The sequence below is a fragment of the Condylostylus longicornis genome, unplaced genomic scaffold (genome assembly GCF_029603195.1).
Source record: "Condylostylus longicornis isolate FDR11 unplaced genomic scaffold, ASM2960319v2 ptg000038l, whole genome shotgun sequence".
In the NCBI taxonomy this organism is placed as follows: domain Eukaryota; kingdom Metazoa; phylum Arthropoda; class Insecta; order Diptera; family Dolichopodidae; genus Condylostylus; species Condylostylus longicornis.
Genome location: NW_026578007.1, coordinates 417,294 through 440,625, shown reverse-complemented (window position 1 = coordinate 440,625; position 23,332 = coordinate 417,294). Strand labels below are relative to the sequence as shown.

The following is a 23,332-nucleotide window of genomic DNA, read 5'->3' as shown; positions in this document are numbered from 1 at the left end:
ACCCATTGTCCGAATTAGTCCAATTACAATAGGGTTCGTCCTTGGCGCAAAAGAAACCACTTGTGAAAGTTTGGTGTCGATTGCACTATTCCTTTTTGAGTTATAGTGCGATCGGAAGGACGGACGGACATGTCTAAATCAACGCAGAATTTTACGCTGAGCAAGAATATATGTATATATATATCAATACCGCAGATGACTCCTTCAAGTAGTTACAAACTCCATACCAAAGTTAATATACCCTTCACGAAGTGCAGGTATATTAACTAAAGGTTAACTTTATAAAAACAAAATGGCCGCTCAAATTTACCGTTATCTAAAGTCCGTTTTTTCCAAATTTTTGATGTCGTTTATTTTCTAGACCCCAACCTGTAGAAGCTTGAAATTATGGACTTTTAGACATTAACAAATAGTTCATTTCGTTGGAAGAAAACTTTTTTCCATCTCCAATATCATTACCATAGAATTTTGTACAAATTTGGAAGAAACCTTTTAGAATAATAATTTTCCAAAAATTTATCTTAATATAAAACTAAATTAATTTTATTGTTAATTAATTTGCTAATGGAACAAGGCGACCATAATTATTACATCTTTTCTTTTGTATAAATTCGATAATCTTATTATGTTAAGGAAATACCTGATAGAAAATTCACGATTTGTATAATTTTAAGTTTAACGACTTCACTTACTGTAATATACTCACCTTTTTTTACAATTACTCGAATGATAATGTTTAATATAAAGAAGGACGAACAAAACAACTACTTGGAATAAGTTACCGAATAAAAATGGAAGTTATGGAAGCATAAACTGCTTTATAGATAATAAAGATAAATCCAAATAATTTTTTTAAGCTTACATTTTATTTTAACTAAATAAATTACAATTTTTTTTTAGTTTTTCTTATTCTACTAAATTACATTTAATTTTATTAACTTTAGTTATAAAAATAAATTTAGAAAAATCAGCTCAACAGTTTTTAATCTGGTTTAACTAAAATAAATGAATTAATAGTTTAAACAGTACAAACAGGAGTTGAAAAAAATTAAATTTAATTACTTTCAAAATTATGGGTAGGTTTTACCTTGTAAGGAATAATATAAAAAATTGCTTTAAAAATTTTAAGGCTTTTCGCTATGAACAAACGACACTACTATCACTTCAACAAATTAAAATCGTTTTATACACCAAAGCGAGAAAAGTCATCACTATTTTACTATTTTGCCAGAGTTGGCAATGGTTAGAGACTTATACATAAAAATTGTTGCTTTGTTTAATTTTAAATTTGTTTTGTTTTTTTATTCAATTTTTATAGAAACAATAAATAGAGATTTTTCAGAGTCAATTTTTAAGTGTTGTGAAAACCCAATCTTAATGTATATATGGTTATTCAATTGTTATGCTAATGGATTTGAAAAATTTTAAATATTCATATTTTCTTTGAAAATGAAATTGATAACATTGTAGATTCATCGAGTTAAAAATTAGATTTCTTTTGACTCCTATTAGTGTTCCTAATATCAAGAGCTGCATTTTTTCTATGTTTTTTTTTGGTTTTTGTTTTAACCATTATATGACATTTAATTTTTTAAAATTTTGTACGTCATAAAGTGCTAGAGATCAACTTCTTAGAATTAGCCCCATTACACACTATATTTTAACATATTAATTATATATTATACATATTATTATAAATGATAATATTTTTCATATAAGTATTATACAGTCGTACTAGATCGTATAATCGCACTACACGTAATTAAAAATTGAACTTATAATTTCTTTTTTGAAAACATTTAGAAATACTTGAATTATTAGCTCCTTTCAACATATTTTATTTTTTTAAATATAAAAAATTAAATTATTTAGTTAAAAACTTTTTGATATATTTTTTACCACGAATTATGGTACTCGTAGAATTAATAAATTAAAGTGATTTAAATTTTTGTGTACACTTAATAATTATTAACCTTAAGTTCGTTTTAGCAACAAATACATATTTGATACATTTCACATTTTTTAATGCTTTCTAGCAACATTTTATATAGTATAAAGGTCTTAAAATGTATTTTCAACGTTTAGATTGAGCAGTAAATATTTTTGTATCGTATTCAAAAAATATTAGGTGTTTTCGTAAAAACATTTATATAAATAAAAATTTCTGTAAGTACCTTTCATTTTGAAACAAAAAAATTAATTACGAGTATTTGGAAAATGACAGGAGTAAAACAGTATAAAAAGCCTTGGAAAAGGAGTTACTCACTTAAAAAGTGGAAAAGCATAAAAAACGTAAAATTTAGTGAAGAGATATGTAAGTTTCTAAATGTAGAGAATTACCTTGTTTTCACGCGTACAATGAACCGTAGAGTTTTTGAAATGTTTACATACAATGTATTTGAAATATGTATGTATGTATCATATAAACCTTGTTTGCTTAAAAAACAAACTCAACCTAATTTTAAAAATGAAATTTTATCAATTCATTTTATTTTAATAATAATAATAATAACAATAATAATAATAATAATAATAATAATAATAATAATAATAATAATAATAATAATAATAATAATAATAATAATAATGTATTTTAATAATAATAATAACGTATCTTATATTACTAATTACCAATACAATGTGTAATTGTTTATTTTTTGTATAATTTATTATTAATTCTCATAAGAATAACAAATGGCAATTTCTTCACACAACTGCTGGACATATGTATCATGTAATAAAAGGAACGAGTAAAGGCAGAAAAATTAGAAAATTTTTCTCCTCCAGCGACCTATTACTTTCTAGGGGGACGCTCTTCAATTGTCGGCAATTTTTTCATACCTTTTTAGCTTAATTTGGTCTAGGTCACTGGTTTGAGTCCAGTTTGAAGATAAAAATTTTTTAATTTTTCTGCCTTTACTCGTGTCTTTGATTACATCATCCATCTGTTCTGGAGTTATATGAAGAAAGTTTCCATTATTTAAACGTATCTTATGTTTAAATTATAATACTTAAACATATTATGTAATAAAGTATTTTACTCATTTTTGAGTTTCTGTTCATTTAGATTCGAATAATTAAAATAGTTGGAATAATAAAATAAATTTAAATAGCAAATCAATTACTATCACAAAAGTGTACTTTATAGATAAAGCCTCCGTGACACATTTTCTGTAATGACATTTTAATTATTTTCTTGGGCATTAAGTCTTATTCGAGTTTACAATGGTAACTATTTTAGTTTTTACAAAATTGTACAAGATTTTTTCTTTATACTTGTTTAAAAAATACTGCTTTTTATTTTTAAATTTGGAACGCTTATATATTATGTCTCATTTTTTTTAATTTATGTGTAGATATATTAATGTATACATTCAAAATTATAAGTAGATATATTTATCAAAATTAGCGTGACATTTTTGTTAAAAAAATTTTTTAATTTCATTTAAGATAAAAAAAAAATTATAACAAATTAAACTAACTAAAATTACCATAACATGACAATACATTCATAATCTTTATTTTATCAAATAAATTGAAATTTTTATTTTAAAGTTGTATAAGTAAAAATAATAACATTTTAAGTAATTTTTTCGATATATTGCTATAGAAATTTCGTACTAAGGATGTATTCTAATGAAACGGTACTTTATTATTTCGAACGTAATTTAAAAAGTTTTTAATTTCCATTAAGATTTTCAATTAAAACTTATTTCGATATTTGCGCAACCGAACTCTTAAAAGGCTTTTAACCGATGTGACTTTTAGTGACACTGTTTGAGTTCGTGTTTTAATAGAGTTTGTAAACATAACAGTTTTCAATTTTTACGATAAATGTCACGACAGTTAATGACACACCTTGATAATTTTAGGCGATCTTTACAATTTATTTAAAAAAGAGAAATATTTAATTATTTAAATATTTCGATTAAATTTGTATGTTTTTAGTTTTGAAATGTTGTTAATAAATTTTTTTAAGTTAAACTTATTACAATGGTTTCATTTCTTTTACAAATTTGTTATATAACATCTTTCCCGCTTTAATTACACATAACTGTCAATCAATGAACCGACCTTGAAAAAACTTAAATTTTATTAATATACAAAAGATACGTCTTCTTATATATGATATTACTTAGAATTAAACTATTGATTATGTTAAATTATAGGCATAGTTCTCAATCTGGCTTGAGTACTTGGATTTATTTAAAAAAATTTATATTATATAATAAGAGTACTTAGGACTGGAAAGTGATTAGCGATCAGATATCACGTGCGATTACGTGTTATTTTAATTAAATTTATCATAAAAATTTTAAAACTTTATAATAGAAGTCTCTCATCACTGTTTTTATCATTCACTTTTATGTAAACCTATCATTAATTTTTGGTGTCATAATTAAAAAGTAATCTGTCAAAAATAATTGCAATTGTGCATTGCAAATTTATGTTGGAAAAAATTCGGTATTATCATTAAAAAAAAATAATGATACCTACAAGTGTTTATTATTCACTCATTTTTTCTTTGTTAAAAAATAGTTTTTGTCATTCACTCATTTTTCCTTTCATTGATTTTTTTGTGACACGGATGACACAAATCAATGTATTTGATATAAAAATTGCTGCGTGTTTACAATAATAATACCTACATAAGATCTTACGATATATCACTACGACTAAAAACTTTAATACAATTTTTTTTTTTAAGATATTTAAAACAAAAAAAAACAAAAAGTCTTTCGGTTTCCATTATCGTTACTCGATTATTTGGCAGCGATTGACAGTTATTATAAAAAGGAATGTTAGATTAAAATTAAAAATTTAATTGACTTATTCGTATAATTTTAACGAGCGGTTTTTAATGTATCAAAAACTAATCTAATTATTTTTTATGAGGCACGGTGTACATTTTGTTATATGGAATAAAATATCATTAAGGTACTATCATTATAGCCGTTCTAAATATTTTATGTGCCATTTTTTGTTTCATCCTTGAGTACTTCTTCTTTCTTTTTGAACATGCAATCTAATTCTTGTCCTTTTACTTTTTTTTTTGTCTTTTTTTAATGCTTTCTATAACGACGAATTTGATTTAAAAATACTTTTGATTAAAAATTTATTATTACAATAATATTTTTAGTTAATGGTTTGCTTTGTTATGTTTTAAGAATATGCTCAGCATTATAGGTAACATAATTCCATCACTTAAAAATTTACAGGATCTAAAATAAAAAAAAATATTATTATTATTTAAAATCAAAGAAAAACGAAATTATAATTTGACAATTTGAGAAAAACAAAAAAAAATTGTTTGTTGGACGAAAAAATGCAAAAATTAAAATATGTCAATAGAAATATTTAGCCTACACTCTTTACTTGAAGCTTTTGACAAAAAATACTACTGCGATTTAATAAAATTTTTTCTTGAGTTAAACCGCTTTTTGAAACTAATCACAAAACCGGTGATAGACAACAGACAAATCGATATCCCTCCGCAAAGAAACTTCTCATCTGCATCAGAGCGTGGCGCTAGCAGAGCTTAATGCTAGCAGACATCTCGCTCACACCTCGCTCCTATTCGGTCACAGAGACTTTGACGTTGCAAGTTGCCCAACTTTTAGTTTCCTTTACAAATCATCCAAGAGCGGAAGCACCGAACTATTTAACAAACCACGTACGTCTTTGATCGTGTACATTTCTTTTGAGCTAGACGTTTTTCAAAAAACCCAATATAAATAACTGTTTGAACGCCACCTACACTTTTTAACAAAAACTTAAACTTTTTTTTTTTAAATTTAAATTTAAAAAAAATTTTAAAATCACAAATAATACTGAGGTTTGTTGTTTGTCACAATAATGCGTGATGCATTTTTGAAGTTGAAACCATATTTAATAGCAATTAAATATTGTAATAATGATTAAAATAAACAAGTGTTTTCAACTGTAGACCAAAGAAGAGATATAGTTCGTTAGACGAGGGATTGAAGATAAAAGACATAACTTCAAGTAATATAAAATGAAAAATGCTTCTAGCATAAGGTACGATATTTGATATAATGGAAAATTTAAAATGTCCTTAAATTTGATCTTTTTTCATATTCTTTGGATAGTACATCTTTATCGTTTCGATAAATATTAAAACCTATTGCACACACGAGTCATATATGAGAGTTTTGGTTTATGTTTCTTATTTTTGATGATAAATTTAGGAAGGATAATTTTTGGCTAATGCAAATGGCTAAACTACTCAAAAATATTTTTTAACATTTTTATACTTACAGTTGCAATCTACGTACTAATTTACTGAGTTTTTTTAACTCTTACTGATACAATAACATTATGTCTTTTATAGCGCTTAGTGAACCAAATATTAGTGCTAAAACCCCAAATATAGTAATTACAATATTTTTCCATATGATCCAATTGTATTTACCAAACCCATCGTCCCAGTACACAACCATTTCTATGAAAACCTATAAAAAAAATACCATGATTTATTATAATATAATACACATATATATGACATTATTATTCAAATAGAAAAACAAGATTTTTACCCGACACTTACCGGCAAGAGTAAACCTAAAATCGAAAAACAAAAGGCACCAATTAATCCCATAAATGGTGCTATTGAAGGTACTGCAACAGCTAAAACAACGGCTGCAGTTACAAGCACAGTTCTTATAACATAGTTAACCATTAATGGACGTTTAGTGCATTTGTCTTTAACACCATCCCAAACAATTTGCAAGCATACATAGAATTGTAAACCGAATGTACAATATACAGCTAGTCCTATAAATACTTTAACTATTTGTGCAGGTCTAAAATAGAAAATGAATTTTAATCAGTAAATGTAGATAGTATTTTTTATGTAGGGCCATTAACTTACACTTCATTTACAGGTAAATTAAGTGTTATGCTTTCTCGTGTATCGTCACCATAACGCAAATAACCCAAAAACCCTAAGAACATATAAATTAAGGTCACCCCCGACATTCCTTGACTTAACACACCGCATATTCCAACAAAATGTTGAGGAGTTTTCATATTATTTTCAAGCGGCATAACTACACCTATTGCTTCCATAGCAAATATAGTAATTGCGAAAAAGGCTGGCAGTGTTGAGAAATTACTGTATGTTCTTGTTGTAATAGGTGGTATCTCCATCACTAAATAATAGAATGTTATTCCTAAACCAGTAGCCATGAATATATTAGCAACCATTGACACTGGAGCTAAATATTTTAGGTTTGGAATCCATGATAGTAAAATTAACGGTACAAGTAATGTAGATATTAGGAAACGTATTGATATATCAAGATCGAAAAAATATTCCAAAACCTGTAAATTAGCAAATATAAATTAGTATCGTATATTTTTGATTGTAATAGTATGTTACGCGTGTTATTTCAACATGCAAAAGCTTAAGTATTTACAGTGACTATAGTACTTACTTGTTCAAAATTTCTTGCCACAATTACTGTGTATACAGAGCATGTACCGAAATATGATAAAAATAAGCAAAGTAATATCAAAAATTTCGCGAACCATGCAAATTTTCTAGCCCATTTTGGACCTGTTTTAAATGCCACTTCAGCAGTTTCAGCAAAACTCATTTGAGTTCTTCTCGTTTTATAATACAATTTATGGGCACATTTTACTAAAATATAACTACAATGTGTGCAAATTAGTGAGGTAAAAATTGTTGCTCCTAATCCCAAAATAATGCCAGAGTACATAAAAGCTATCGGCATTGAAAGAATTCCAGTTCCCAATGATGCTTTTAGCAGATGAGTTAGAGTTTCATTATCTCTATAAATAAATTTTTTTATAAATTAATTCATGATTTTGAATTATTGTTAACTATTACGCATTTACTTACGTAGTCGGGTGAGGGTTGTCACGAAGAGCAAATGGATCGAATTCTTTAACATTTCCATTTTCAACATCCTTTCTAGGAGTCACTTTGTATCTGCGACGAAAGTAAATAATTATTAAATATTTAAATTAGCAATGCTTATAATAAATTTATCAAGTTTATTAGCAATATCAAGTATGAATCAGTATGGGACTTAAAACAGCACTGTCACCTGCGCGCGGTGGGTCCTGGTAATGGCAGAGAATAGAAAGGTAACTGAAATGTAAACAAAGTTACACTAGTGTCGTGGCCATGTCTCGCGACGAATTCCTTTCTTTGCATGTTTCAACCTGATATCTATACGTCAGCTAACGACAGGCATCCCAAGTTAAGGTGGAAGAGCGTATTCCGATGACCGCGTGGTTGAGAGGGAGCTTAATCATTAATTTTTGTCAACGACAAAAAGGAATACCGGTTTGTGTCAACGACAACAAGGAATACTAGTAGTGGAATGCGGTGCTTCTCACACCGGTGAGGCGACTCCGATGGAAACGGATGAGCAGAATCCAATGCCCACTTCTTATCCAAGAAATTGAAGAGCAACTGAAGAAGTTCGCAGAAGAAGCCCGCCACTATGAGAAGAAAAGGCTGGAAAATCTGAGAGACTGCGAAACGGTTGTTAGAGCCAACTATCACCAGAAGAGAGAAAGGTCAGAGAGCAACACTTCGAAGCAGGACCCTCAAAGAAAAGGTCAGTGGAGAGTAATGCTGAGAAAAACGTCTCTGGGAACGTTTCTCAGCAATGGCTGAAAAAGACCTCTTACCATGAGCAATAGCTCAAAGTAGCTATAACCGTAAGGCTCAGCAGGCGGGTGTGCAAACCAAACTGCAAAAACTTCAGAGGTTGACTTGCCTGGGAGTGACCGGGCAATGTGGACGGTCCCATCGCTGCGTTAGAGGTAATGATTGGGTTGCCACCATTGCACCTCTACATAATGAAGGAACCTCGGCTAATGACTTACAGAATTACCTCGGGCGAAGACGAGGCAGTATGAAAGTTGACCCACAGAACTCACAGAGAGTTTATTGAGGACAATCCGGCTACGGTAGAATTTCGACACAAGACTTCGTCTTAGAACCTTCCGCGTACCACATGCTTGAACTCGACTCAAATACCAGGCCACCTCGGTCCCACGATTACGGATTTATGGGAATCGAGTGGATAGTTTGTATGCAATTTAATAATTTAATATATTGTTACGTAGAAATACGTGTATGTGTCTATAAAACAACTTAAATTTTAAATTACGACTAGACTTGCGAATGAAGAAAATTGCATTTCCGGGGCGAACACATCTGAGAAAATATACCGTGCTTCAATAATGCTTTATAAAAAGCTTAAGTACGATATTAGTACGATTGTAGTACCGCCTCAGAGCTTTCAATACCTTTACATTGTCATAAAAACTGCTAAAGCTTTTGATACATTTTGGAATATAATTTTTTACAATATTAATACATACTTTGAAAATTTGAATTTAAAGTTCTGTACAAATGTTAATTTTCAACAAACTTTACCATATAGCATTTTTATGCTGCATTTTGGGAAACTTTATTGGTAAATATATATACTAGTTTATTTAATTGGTTATTTCTGGCAACATTTATATGACTTATGATAAAAAAAGCGTGCTCGATTTTTTCAATACCCAATTTACTTTTATTTTACGTATCCACTACGTATACTCGTAGAACGCAATTTGGAAAAGTGCATAATGTCAAAAGCTTTTACTAAACTTTTTAGAATGTGATATTTTGTAAAGTTTACGTCGTAAGCGCATTATTGATGTCACGGATACACCGTGAAGTGCTGACAATAGATCCTGAATTCCCTTTTAATAGAGAACAAATTAGAAATTAGAAAATTCACTAATCCGTCTTATAAAAAGAATAAAAAATGAAGGCAATTAATGGCGATTTTTTGAAAACTTTAAAAACGTGTATGGTGCGAAGCATTTTAGAGCGCCACTATAAGAAAACGTCCATGACACTATATTTGACAAGGATGAGATATCTGAGATTTAGTTTTAAGTTTTTGTGAATTTAATAATCAAAGTGGAATGTTATATTTGTTAATTTTAGATAAATTTTAATCAGTATATTTTATTAATCTCCATTTAGACATAAATGTATTGCAAATGTGAATTAATTAGAAGAAAAAGGTATTTTTTTTATATCTTATGTTTTGACAATTTCGTAAAGAACTATTTCTTGAAATTAAACGTCGCATCTTTAACATTGTTTATTCCATTTTTTGACTCAAAGTAGAGAATTATGTTTTTTATGTTGTGTTATGAAAGTTAAATAAAGTAGGTATGAGAGAAAATTTTGCTTTGTATATAATTTATTTGAAATAAAACAATTTGTATCTGCAAAGTAAATAAAAGTGCATGAGTTTTTTTTCCAAAAAACAAGTACAAATATAAATTCATAATATTGCTCTTTGTTTTAAAATACTAGCGATATGACACAAAACCAACCGTTTTTGTGCAGCTTTCGATTTGTTTGAATGTTTGTGATCATTATTAATGCCCTCATGTTCTATAAATTCTTCACTAAGATTTTGTTCCAAGATAGTAAAACTGTATAGAATTACACAAGCTATAGCAATAGTTTTTATATTTTTTAAACTTCTAAAATTGAGACTATCAATTATTCAGAATTTCAATTTCAACAACCGAAAAGATTGCTCAATCAGAACCCTTGTTGAGTTTGATTGTTCGTTGTAAATTTTTTGATGATGTGTTAAGCTTCCATTATCTTTAAAACGCGTCATAAGAAAGTTAGATATAAAAGGCGGCATAAGTTATGTGAAGTCACATGTACGTCAAAAGGCAATATTATTTTATTTTGGATCAAACTTGTCCCTATAAGACACTATTTTCGAATACGTATGCTTCATTGGGTCATATTGGCCAACCAATGAAAACGTTTGAAGAACTAAAATCGCTTTTCCAAATACTCTATAAAATTAAAAAATAAAACAATTTTATGTACATATCACGTTATGTGAAAAATTTGATATTATATATTGTCTATCAATATATTATTATATATCAATACCTTTAATATTATTGAATGAAACTCCTTTCTACTATAATAACTAGAAGGGTCAGAAATTGAGGCTTTTATTCTGATGTGTATGCCGTCAATACAACCTATTACGTTGGGAAAACCAATGTTCTCATTTTGTTAACCAATTTCACGAAATGAATTTCGGTTCGCCTGTAACCATATAGTCATGTATAAGGGTTCTTCTAAACAAATTTTAGGATAACCGTGTCGGGCATGATTGTAATATGGGTCCAAAGAGCGCAAGAGTTTCTAAAATCCAAATATTTATGAAAATACATAATACATAAAAAAAGTTGTTAACGGTTTGAAGAATTTCTGCTCATTCTGAAGTGAAATTTAAATGTCTCATCATAAAAACTTTAAATTAATAATAATATAATAATATTTATTAACCCTTGGTATTTGATTTGTGATGTTGGTCAATTTTTTCAATAATATTATTTTTAACATTTTTTTTTTTTGGTTCTTTCTTAATAAAGTTCGCTTCATTTTAAAATTACTTTTACCTAAATGGCATTCATTTTGTTCAGTAACATCATAAATAAGATTACAAGTTATGACACGGATGTTCATATGAATGAACAGTTTTAATATGAAGGGAATCACGGGGAAAATCTGTTATAATAATATTATATTATAATATTACATTACATACAACACGTAAAGGAAGATAATAAAATTTCATTGACCGAATTTGTTAATTAATAAAGGTATTAAATGTACAAAAAAAAACAAATGAAAATTATTACGCATATTTACACTAACTATGACTTATTGCCACTAGATATTGTTAGATAATAATTATAAATATTATCTTTCTATTCTTTGAATTGCACCGCGATCATTGTCTTTCATGATTTTTCACCCAATTTATCTTTTTTTATGACGATACTATTTAATTAAAGATAATATGTGATATTTAATTAGATTGTCAACATCAATTCAAGTCTATTTAATACTTTTTACAATATTTCTAATAAATCATTAATATGTATGTGCATAGATATGTAATGTGTACTTGAAAATAATGGTCAATTATATAAATTTACTATATTTCTCATAAAGAAAAACGTCGAAAATAAACAGAAGTTTTAGCATTAGTGCTTAATTCCATAACACAATTTTTAAATATAAGCTTACCTTAGCCCGTTAGACCCATCAGTTGGTAAAAATGTTTCCAATTCTTGCGGTGTGTTGCTACCTCCGCTATCCTAAAAAAAAATTGATATTAGTTTTAAAACTGGAATTTCGAATAGTTGCATTAATGCAATTTTTTAGCTATGTGTATTTCTATAAAGATGTTCCAAACTATTAAAACTGTTTCTAACATATGTTTATAAAACATTTTTGGAGTATACGTTTATAAAGTATTTCTGAAAGAATTTCAGAAACTTTTTATTTACCAATATTCTATTAGTCACGTCATGTTACCTAAAATATGCCTTCCTGGTTGTCGCGTAGAAGAAATAAAAATTTTTTCAAGTTGGGTAGCATTAGCAACTTGCGCGATGTTACAAAAAAATTTAAAATAGAATGCGTTGAAAAATATTTTGGTTATGTGCAATAAATAAAAATCGAAAGTTTTAAAGTCAGAAATTTTTTCGAAAGTAGTTTTTTAAAGTTTTTATGGTACCGTTATACCAGAAATATTAAATCCACTTGAACTTCCTTTTTAAATATGTAAAAAGAAACTTAAAAGCCACTTCTTAACACTTTTTTCATTATCCCAAAAAACCTTCTGAAATCTCGGAAATCCATTAATTCTATTAAAAGCTCAAATTCCTTAGTTTGTATTATTCTGTTTTGTCTTATAAAATAGAGTAAAATATAACAAACAAGAATAAAAATTTAGGATAAAATTAATAAAATAAATTTATACATTTAATCTAAAAGAATGCTCCGTGATGGCCAACCTCCATCGTTTGTTCACAAATTATATATGTTACATTGCGCATAAAATGCCTTTGAAATGTTTTATTAGGTGATCTAAGTGGTATTAAAAATAGAAACAAAAATTCGGTGGTAAATTTGATTTTCTTTTGTAGAAGGATTTCAGCAAATTTTAAATATCACCCTCAACAGTTTGCACTGTAAATTAATTGAAAATCACGTTGTTTTCACGTTGTTAAAATTTATTTCTACAAATTCCAACATTTTAGTTTACAACGAATGTTGTTGAATTTGAATGAATTAGGTAGAGATCAGCTTGAACTTCCTTAAAATTTCAATTTTGAACCGACCAATATAATTCAAGATGTTTTTGGTAATATTTAATCGAATATTGTAAATGATAATATTTTAGATTCTATTATACGTTATTAGTTTCGAAAATTGAAGATTACTTATTAATTAATTGAGATATTTTTAACTTATTGTCAGGTGAAGTTAAAGTCTATTACAGCTGTAATAAAATTATTTATTATATGATGCTATTCAAAACAACGATTTCCTTATTGAGATTTTAAATTAATAGAGTGGCATTACATAAATTGAAATAAAAGATGTCTTACTATAACATTATAATGACCCTTAATGAATATACTACGCGTTAATAAAACATTATCAAATAATAAGAGAATGAGAATCAAACAGGTACATGGAAATTCATTGGGCTGCTTTTAGACAGGAGTTACACGTAGAAGAAGAATTTTGATTTCTTGCTTTCATTTGTCGCACTTCTGTACGCTTTAGTCTTATAATTTGAAAAAGTTTTTATCCCCAGTCATTCCTGCATTTTGTTTTAAACACTAGCAAATTACGACACAAATATTTCAAAAGGTCGACATATAGTTGTGGAATTTAGTTTTTTCATATGGTCAGTTGTATCTAGTATGTTGTCACCAGTTGAGGTTATTCTTGTGATGATTTAAATTTTGTATTTTAAAATTCAGATCTCCTCAACGTGATCATTTGTCTGTTGAAAATAGATTATTCATTAATAATAATATTGTTTTTTATTGAGTTTTTAATATTGTTTTTAAATTTTTAATTTAGTTTTTCCTTTTAAATTTTTTCTGGATGGTTACAACATTTTAGAAAAAAAAACAAAAATAAAAAAAAATTAACATATTCGTCTGTTACGTAAGACATTATTACGAATGAAGTTTGTAATAAACAATAAAATTAGATATGTACATATCTTATAATTTCACAATTAAAAAATGTAGGAAAATAGATACAATTTGTTTCATTACGAAAAATCTAGTTTAGGAATCTAGATGAGCTTAATTGCACAATACATACTACAATTTCAATTAAAAAATTCAATTTACTGTTGAAATTATTTTTTAATTTCAAATGGTAATTAGTTTTCTATTTTGCTACTTACCACTATGTTCACCATGGTTGTATTTTACAAAAATCTGAAAAAAAAAAAAACAATTATTAAAATGTGCTTTGTTTTAAAAAAAAAATAATAATTTCCGCAGGTATAAAATTCTGAAAATTTATTTGTGATTGCATATGCAACTAATTTGATATTGATTATTTTATGGATTTTATTAGGTTATTCTATCCCTCAATTTTTAAAAAAATTTTCAGCTCAAGTTACATTGCAGTTTGTCAGTTGACAAATGGTAATAAGTTTATCTATACTAAACTTAACTTTATTTTTAATAACCTTTTCTTCCAGATTGTAAATAAGACAGTTTTTAAATCGCCCTCAATCTTTGTAATTTTTGCTTTGCTGCTGCGTAAAAACTTTACTGAGTATTGTGCTTAAATTATGAAACATATTTGAAATCTATAAATATTCGATGAAGTTTCGACTTTTCGAACAAGTAACAACTAAAAAAATATAGAAAATTGTATAAAATTGAAAATTTTAAATATAAAAAAGAGTTTGTGCTAGTTTTGATTTAGACCTTAGGAACGTTCATCAAATGTGCATTAAAACACATATAGGGCTTAAAGTATTTTATTCAAATCTAGTTTTAATATAAATGTACCCCTATATGTATATAGTATATATAAAACGTTTATTAGTTATGAAAACATTTACTATAGTTATTATGCAATTGTAATGAAATAACTACTTTATCAATTTTTTCTAATAATTTTTTGCTTGATAATGATTGTTTACTTGAACTTTTATCAGTTAAAAAAAATAAAATTGATTATGAACTACAAATGATGACATCTTTGATCTTCCATAGGTAGTAAGAAGAATATTGACATGAAGAATATTTCTGCACAGTGAATTTTGTTTAGTTCAAAAAATGGGAAGTTTATTTTCAACAATTCTTGTGGAATTATTATAATATATCTAAGTAAGGTTTCATAATCGTGTTACATTCTGCAATGAAGCGCCATGTTATAAAATGGTTTTGTCCATCTAATATTACTATCACTTTCAAAAATAAAATTACAATATAAATTGTAAAAAGTTTAAAGAATCTTATAATCAAAAAAACTCATTCCGGTTTAGTTTTCTTTAGTTTTTATCATAACAATTTTAATTTTTTACCTCATTATGTTTCGAAATAATTAGTGATGCTTGTGAAATTTATGAAATTGTTAACATTTAAAATGGGGTTTTAAAATAAATTTTTATTTCGCTAAGTGATGGTTACGGTACCAAACTTAACGAAGCAAATTTACAATTTTCATTTAAAAAACAAAACAAAAATAAAATTGTTGTACACATCAATACAAAGCGTTAGAAGTGTTTCGTTCATTTTCCATATTCATTTTAATTAAGCTTATTACGTACATAATGTACATTAAATGTGAGTTATATGTAAGTAAAATATCAAAAATAAAAAACCTATTAGAAAAACTTTATTAAAATATAATTTTCAAAATTCATAGAATTCAGCTGATCAAATGTTTATAAAAAATTTTGATTTTCTGAATAGAGTATGACGTTGATTGAATATACAGTTTGTAACAATATATAATTGTGTAAATTAAATATTCGAAAAGCCTCAGTTGTGCAAATAAAAAATATTTTATTATTTTACATAAGCGTATACATATCTGAATTAAATTATATTGTTGCAAATCGTTCTTCAAGAACATGAAAAGAAATACGTAATGTACTTACGTTTGTATAAGTAACTATATAAAATTAATTAATATTAAATTCTCAAACTAAAATAACCCAACAGCATATCTCAAAAAATATGAATTAAATTTTCAGGATTCACTAAAAATATTTCTTAATTTTAACTATGTTTAATAATTTTACTAAACACAACTGTTTGTTTTATACAAAAATAAACAACATTTAAAGAACTTCATAATTGTGAAATGTCATTGAAGCATAGTAGAAATTAAGTTTTTACCTTTTAATATTTTTAAAAGCATCAATTTTTTGGGTTGAAGTTATTCGTTCCCACTTTTAAAATAACGTATTTTGCAAATATAATTAAAATAAAACGCAATTAACCTTCAATGAATTCAGTGAATATTAAAATGCGCTTAATTTACTTATGGTAGAGCAGTTAGCAATTTAATCAATTATTAAAATCTATAAAATTAATCAATAGAAATGAACGCAAATTATAAGTCAAATTTCATTTGTTGACTATATATGTATCTGATGTCAAAAATATGGATGTAATCGATAATGTAAAATGTGCGGCGAATTCTTTTGCATCTTAATCGATATTGCAAAAGCATTGCAACTTTTATTGTCGTCAATAAATGTTTACATTTGTGATGTAACTGGTTTTGCAAAAAACAATAATGTCTCTTAATTAATAATGTCAATTGCCTGCCATATTGTTAAAATTTTTTCGCATTTTTAGCACTTTTCCAAAAAATTTTTTGAAAAAAGTGCTTATTAGTTTCACTCTGTCCGTCCGTCCGTCCGTCCGTCCGTCCGTCCGTCCGTCCGTCCGTCCGTCCGTCCGTCCGTCCGTCCGTCCGTCCGTCCGTCCGTCCGTCCGTCCGTCCGTCCGTCTGTCCGTGTGTCTGTTTACAAAACTTCTACACCCTTGAAGATAGAAAGCTGAAATTTTATATATACATAGATCTTTACTACAAACTTATTTTCGTAGAACAAAATTTTTACCTATCTCCCCCCCTCTAGAAGTTATACCCCCCCAAAACCCTAAAAATGGCCTTTTTTAAATATTTGTTGCAATGAAACCATAAGCATTTTTGAAATTTTGCAAACGCACAAAGGCAGCGGCTTGCTTCCCCTAGCGCGGTATACTATAGTTAAACTTTAGAAAAACAAAATGGCCGTTGAAATTTACCGTTATCTAAAGTCCTTTTTTTCCAAATTTTTGATGTCGTTTTTCTTCTAGATCCTATATTCTAGAACTTTGAAATTTTAGGGGCTTTTAGACATTAACAAATAGTTCATTTCGTTAGAAGAAATTTTTTTTCCATCTCCACCCCCTCTCAAGTTATCACCTCTTGAAAATCGTAAAATTTGAATTTTTGACACCTTATATTTCCGAAACTGAAGCTTTTTCAAATTTCTATAAACACAAAAAGCTAACGGTAAATTCCATGACATTAAAAAATATAATTATTTTTCTTAACTCATACAATTAACCTTTAAAATCGAGCATTATGTTAACCTCACTTTATATTAATTTTTGCTTTATTTCAAAGACTGCATGTATGCATCATCCTAAATATATACAATCCTAGAAATAGTTTTGTATATGAATGAAAATAATTTTTATAGTGTGATAGGTATACATAGACTGTATTTAAAAGCAGAATTTTCACTTGTTGAAGGGAAAAGTGCTACAATACAAACCATTGGTTTGACCCAACTTTATTATAAAAGAATTTTAACTACTGATTTTATTTTTTGTGCAAAATGGGAAAGTGTGAAGAAGAAAATAATGAAATTTAACAAAAATAGGTATGCAAAAGTTCTATACGAAAGCTAATACACAAAAGTCTTTTTACATAAATTATGGATTGTCGGTTGGTTACCGCGATTGTTGTCGACCGGCATTAAACATTATCTATTACACCAGACACCTTATCATTTCAAAACATCTTTTCATACATCAAAACTAGTAAACATCTTCGTATGTAGGTGCATAATTTAATTTCTTAAAATTTAACCATGTTATGGTCGTGTTATGATTTTTTATCAAATTTTTTTTCACTCAATGATGTATGTACGTACTTTACTTACGTATTTCATTTAACATTCACATAACAGTGTAAAAGTTTATAAAACAAGAAATTCGATTTTATTGTTATAAGTTTATATTACATGTATCTGATAAAATGAATATGTAAAACAACAAAAACATTGCAGTCAAAACCTCAGAATAGAGTTATACCTACAACTCATTTTATATTTACAAAATTTATAAATTGTACATATGTATGTATATATTTTTTTCTATGAAGAAATCGAAATTGTAAATAATTTTTGAAAAGCATTCATACAGCGAAATTTTCACAGTTGCCTTATCTAAGTTCAACTGTATGTGAACAGTAAGCTACATAATAAACATGTTAATATATATTATGTAGTTTGAAAAAAATAGTCAATATCAAACGAAATTCACCACAAATTCTCAAAAGCTTCAATTTCAATTATGTTTCTCTTCAAACTTTGTCAATTTCAATTGTTTCTCTTTAATTTTTTAAAAATATTTTACCGAAAACATTCTATACATACAAATGTAGTACATGTATTGTCAATAAAATAAAATCACGTGTAGTGAAACTGTTATAATCATTAAAATTATTTATATCACAAAAAATTATATAGTACAACATAATATAATATTTGGAATCTTCTGCGCATCGATGTTGTTTTTATACAAACAAATTTATTTTTATGAATTTTAAATAGTAAATTAGAGAGCAAAAATAAGAAAAAAACAAGGTGAACAAACTTTTTCTTAAGAAATAAATTAACGCATGTGCAAAAATATTATAAGTGCAAACATTTGTAAATGTAATCTATACCAATTATTTACATTCCAATACATTATATACAAAAAATAGTCTCTTTCAAATCTAATATATAGTATGTATTTCAAATACTTTAAAATTCTTAAGTGAGGTAGGTTTTCTTTCGGTATACGTATGTATTTGGTCTAAAAGTCACATAGAATTGAAATATAACGAATTTATTTCATCAGATTTTTTTGAATTCGCTATACCGCTCTTTGCTTAAGGAAACTACTTCTTATTATTTTGACATGACATAATATAAAGCTGTTTAAAGAGTAAAAGTGTATACGTTACACGTTCCCTTATGTACCTATGCAAGTACATACATATATATGTATGTGCTTACTCATTGTAATATTTGTATAAATGTACGTATGTATGTATGTACATCATATTGATTTACAAGTTCATTGTATGCATGCCTTTTTGCAAAGGTGTTATTTCTTTTTTTTATGTGTTTATGCTGTGTATATATGCAGTATTTATAGTTTGTTTTACATTTTTCAAAATTCTAAAGAACATTATTATGTCAGAGAAAGTTGAATTTTTTTATGATTCGTTGTTGGATTATAAATTATTATATTGTCATTGCTTGGCAAAATTACGTCATATTTTTAACAATAAGTAAATACATAATAGCAAACTTTAGAAGAGTGAACCTATTTAGTATACGAGTACAAGGTAAAAAAGAATTTCTTAAACATTTTGTTCAATCAATTTAAACATTTTTTAGCTAAAATCAAAAATGGAAAACTAGGTATGTACGTATATATTTTCCAGTTAAATAAATTTAGTCCTAAATAAATTTATACTTAACTTGTTTATACATACATATGTTAATATGTACATACATATAAGTATGTACATATGTAATAAAACGCAGTCGATTATAGTCGTGGTTTGTAAAATGATAATTTCCCTTTTACAATAAGTTCTGAGCTTGAAATTGTAGATTAAGAAATTGCAGATAATTCATATCCACTACTTTTTAAATTAAGTAAAATCATAATTTGTTTTTATCAAGAGAATTTCTAATAAGTACATAAGTATGTACACATGTATGTTTTAGTATGAACATAATATGTAGATTATCTACTTGACAAATATATTTAATTAAGAAAAAATTAATAATAATTATATATTTCATTAATATGTGTCTCATGATCTTTTGAAACTTGCCGTTCTCCTTTCATTGTCAAAAAGTTGGTCAGTCTCGTAATATTTAAGATATAGGTTAATATATACATATTATGTATAGACTTACATACGTAGAACAACGTATTTGCCCCATTTTTTTATTTATAGCTAAACATTTTCTCGTGTGCTATTAAAATGAATGAGTAACAGTAGGCAAAAATAAACCAAAAAAAAAGAGAATTATAAAAATTTGTTCAACATTTTTCGTTATAATCTGTCATATTCAAGCTATTAACTACATAGATACTTCAACGACGATATGCGAATTTCTTAACACTGAGAAAAATTTTTTTAATTTGAGAAAATTAAAAAATTTTCCATATCTCAGAAATAAGTTTTTACTAAAGATCTATGTATGTACATATAAAATTTCAGCTTTCTATCTTCAAGGGTGTAGAAGTTTTGAACAGACTCACGGACAGACGGACGGACGCACAGGTTCAAACTAATAAACACTTTTTTTCAAAAATTTTTTGGAAAAGTGCTAAAAAGGGAATTCCGTTTAGCTTTGTTTTCCGTTTAGCTATGTTTTTTGAAACATGCCCGAGTATGAAGTGTAATTGAATTACAAAGTTTTGAATGTAATACGCAATATTAGTTGGAAGTTTTGAATGTAAAACGCATTACGCAAATCGATGTGTAGTCGTTTTTGACATTTACAAATTTTTGATTATCGCATTATGACATGAAAATGTGTAAGATATGAATTGTTTTACCATTTTGTTAGTAAGAAAAAAAAATCTGATGTGATCAGCACAAAACTGACCGCAATGTATATTGTCTAGTTTAGTGAGTGTTACCGAAGATTATGAAAATGCATTTTGAGCACTTCCTTTTAATTTTAATTCCCATTCCTGATCATTCCAAAAAATGTATAGATTCATTGGTTTAACACCCCAAATTTAAATATTAAATTTCAAAGAAATTGGTTCAGTATATCTCCTTATATACGCAAAAAGGTCCAATTCCTCAAGGATGATATACCCTAAAAATTAATCAATCCGTCCCATAGTCACAATAAACTCACATATAAAAATTCATCAAAATCGGTTTAGCCGGACTTGAGATAGGACATACATATCGATAGATCAACATCTATCTAAAAGTAGTTTATTAACGCTTCCCTACTATGGATGTGTGCTCCGAACGAAAATTCGACATTCGAAACTTGATGCTATCATATAATCTACCTTATTGTATACAATACGGTCAGTAAAAATATCACATGACTGCTCAAAATTTGAAAAATATTTTAATTCTGCAAAAATGTACGAAATTTAAGAAATATATTTTTTTTTATTTTTCAATAACCATATTCAACAATTATAAATTGAAAGTAAAAAGAAATTTGAATCCAGTAAGCAGTTAACACTCATATTACTGACGACAAAGAACTTTTTTTCAAATAAAGAAACAATTTTCAAAAAGCAGTAAAAGCATTTTATTTTAAAGTCGTTTTGATTTTATAAAATCAAACAAGATTTTTTATCGGACGCCATTTATATTATTTTTTTTTATTTAATTAAAAATTCTTGGCATATTTACTAGTTAGTGCTAAAATAATTGTAATTTCACGAATTTTCAAAAACGAAATTAATTGTAAATATTTTCATGCAATAAATGTTAATGCAAACAGTTTAAATCAATATCCAATAAAATATTTATATGTACAAATAAAACTTCCAAAAAATTTGGATATACTTTACTTAAAGCTCTCTAATAGCTCTTTTTAAAAACTACTTAGTTGAAGCTTGTCTTTTTTGGAAATTACAATTCGAAACAAAAATTTTAATTATTTTCGACCGTCTGCTCGATGGTATTTTTTTTTTCCTTTTCCAGTCCTAGGTAGGTAACTTGTTGTAGTTCTTTATATTATATTATATATATTATTGCCGTAGTTCCTTATATATATTATATTTGAAGGTTATTAATATTTATTATTTATTTTTCTTTTTTTTTTGAAGTTATGAATATATGAAAATTCCTTGTATACTTAACTTACTATATTTATAAGTATTGTATATTGAGTTATAATAATATTGAGTATAACTTTTATAGTGACCTGACCGGGTTTTGAGCCCGAGACCCTTCGGTTAAAAGGTCGGTGCAAAACACCTGCACTAATGGTCAGGTCGGTGGCAGTCAGGCGCAATGGTATATAGCACTTAATTTGTTACTGAATCACCCTGTATGCGTACTGTAATAAAACAGTTAAGACTAAAGCTGTTTGACCCTCATGACAATTCTAAAATTTTTAATTTACGCATATCATACAAATCCTAATGTTCCTTTACTTCGTTTAAAAACCCTACATTGAAATATTCCTCATCTTAAACCTAAAATCAATCCCCACCTTAAAACTAAAAAATGTTAGGAAATATTAAAATAAAATGTACATGCCACAATTTACTTTAATATTTGGAAAAGTTTTGAAAACATTTTTAATTGGTTGATTCAGCAAAATTTTTAAATTCATAACTGCGCTATATTTATTTTGTTATATGTATTTGCAAATAATATAAAAAGAATGCCATTTTTTATGTATTCTTTTATTAAAAACTGACTTTAATTTGAAATAGAATTATTTAGCAATCGTTTATTAAGATTTTTGTTATTAATTTAGTTTCTCAGGTTTTTAAATTTATCTTTTCTACATACCTATTAATCTACTTTTACATACCTCTAATATACGATTTATATTCCACACGCGGTAGTTAATCTTGTAATAAAAAAATTTTTTAATTTAGTACTCCATATTTGCAATAGCCACTTGTACAATAAATGTAACTAAAATAATCACTTTTTTTAAACATTAATAATCATTATTTTATTTTAGAATACATATACAATTATAATAACATTAAACTAGCAGAGAAGATTATGTGCGCTCTTAAAATTTTAATTATTTTAGTCATTTGTCTTTATAATAATCATAATAATAAAAGTATTGTTTATGACACTTAATATAACAATTATTATAAAATATTCAGTATTCAATCATATTCTTATATTCGCAATACTGACGTAAACAAAACAATCTATAATGTCACGTCACCTCAAATATGCCTTTCTGGTAGATGCAAATGTGTATAGGCAAAATAACTTCTTCAATTATTCCAGTTTATTTACAAGTGAATTTAAACTAAAAGAAATTGGGCGTATCAAATCTAAATTTTGAGGTGATCAGAAATTGGTACCGAAAAATTGATATGAAAAGTCTTTGCAGAAACAGAACACGCAATTTTTAACTCAAGT

General features: G+C 26.9%; 1 protein-coding gene across 2 annotated transcripts in view; it reads right to left on the bottom strand.

Annotated features, from left to right (window-relative positions):
* Positions 1 to 2,524: 2,524 nt before the first annotated feature.
* The window catches only part of LOC129609212 (proton-coupled amino acid transporter-like protein pathetic), a 32,168-nt gene continuing 11,360 nt past the window's right edge, over positions 2,525 to 23,332 (bottom strand). Inside the window, exons 1-9 of one of the 2 annotated variants that reach the window (XM_055521138.1) lie at positions 22,758 to 22,774; positions 14,325 to 14,358; positions 12,137 to 12,207; positions 7,886 to 7,975; positions 7,458 to 7,815; positions 6,893 to 7,344; positions 6,569 to 6,824; positions 6,280 to 6,473; positions 2,525 to 5,222 (exon numbers count right to left, since the gene is read on the bottom strand). In XM_055521138.1, the coding sequence (XP_055377113.1) occupies positions 6,321 to 6,473; positions 6,569 to 6,824; positions 6,893 to 7,344; positions 7,458 to 7,815; positions 7,886 to 7,975; positions 12,137 to 12,207; positions 14,325 to 14,339 (1,395 nt within the window). In that variant the 5' untranslated portion in view covers positions 14,340 to 14,358; positions 22,758 to 22,774 and the 3' untranslated portion in view covers positions 2,525 to 5,222; positions 6,280 to 6,320. Of the gene's footprint in view, positions 5,223 to 6,279; positions 6,474 to 6,568; positions 6,825 to 6,892; positions 7,345 to 7,457; positions 7,816 to 7,885; positions 7,976 to 12,136; positions 12,208 to 14,324; positions 14,359 to 22,757; positions 22,775 to 23,332 lie in introns of those variants that run through there. The other variant, XM_055521137.1, reaches the window with a different exon arrangement.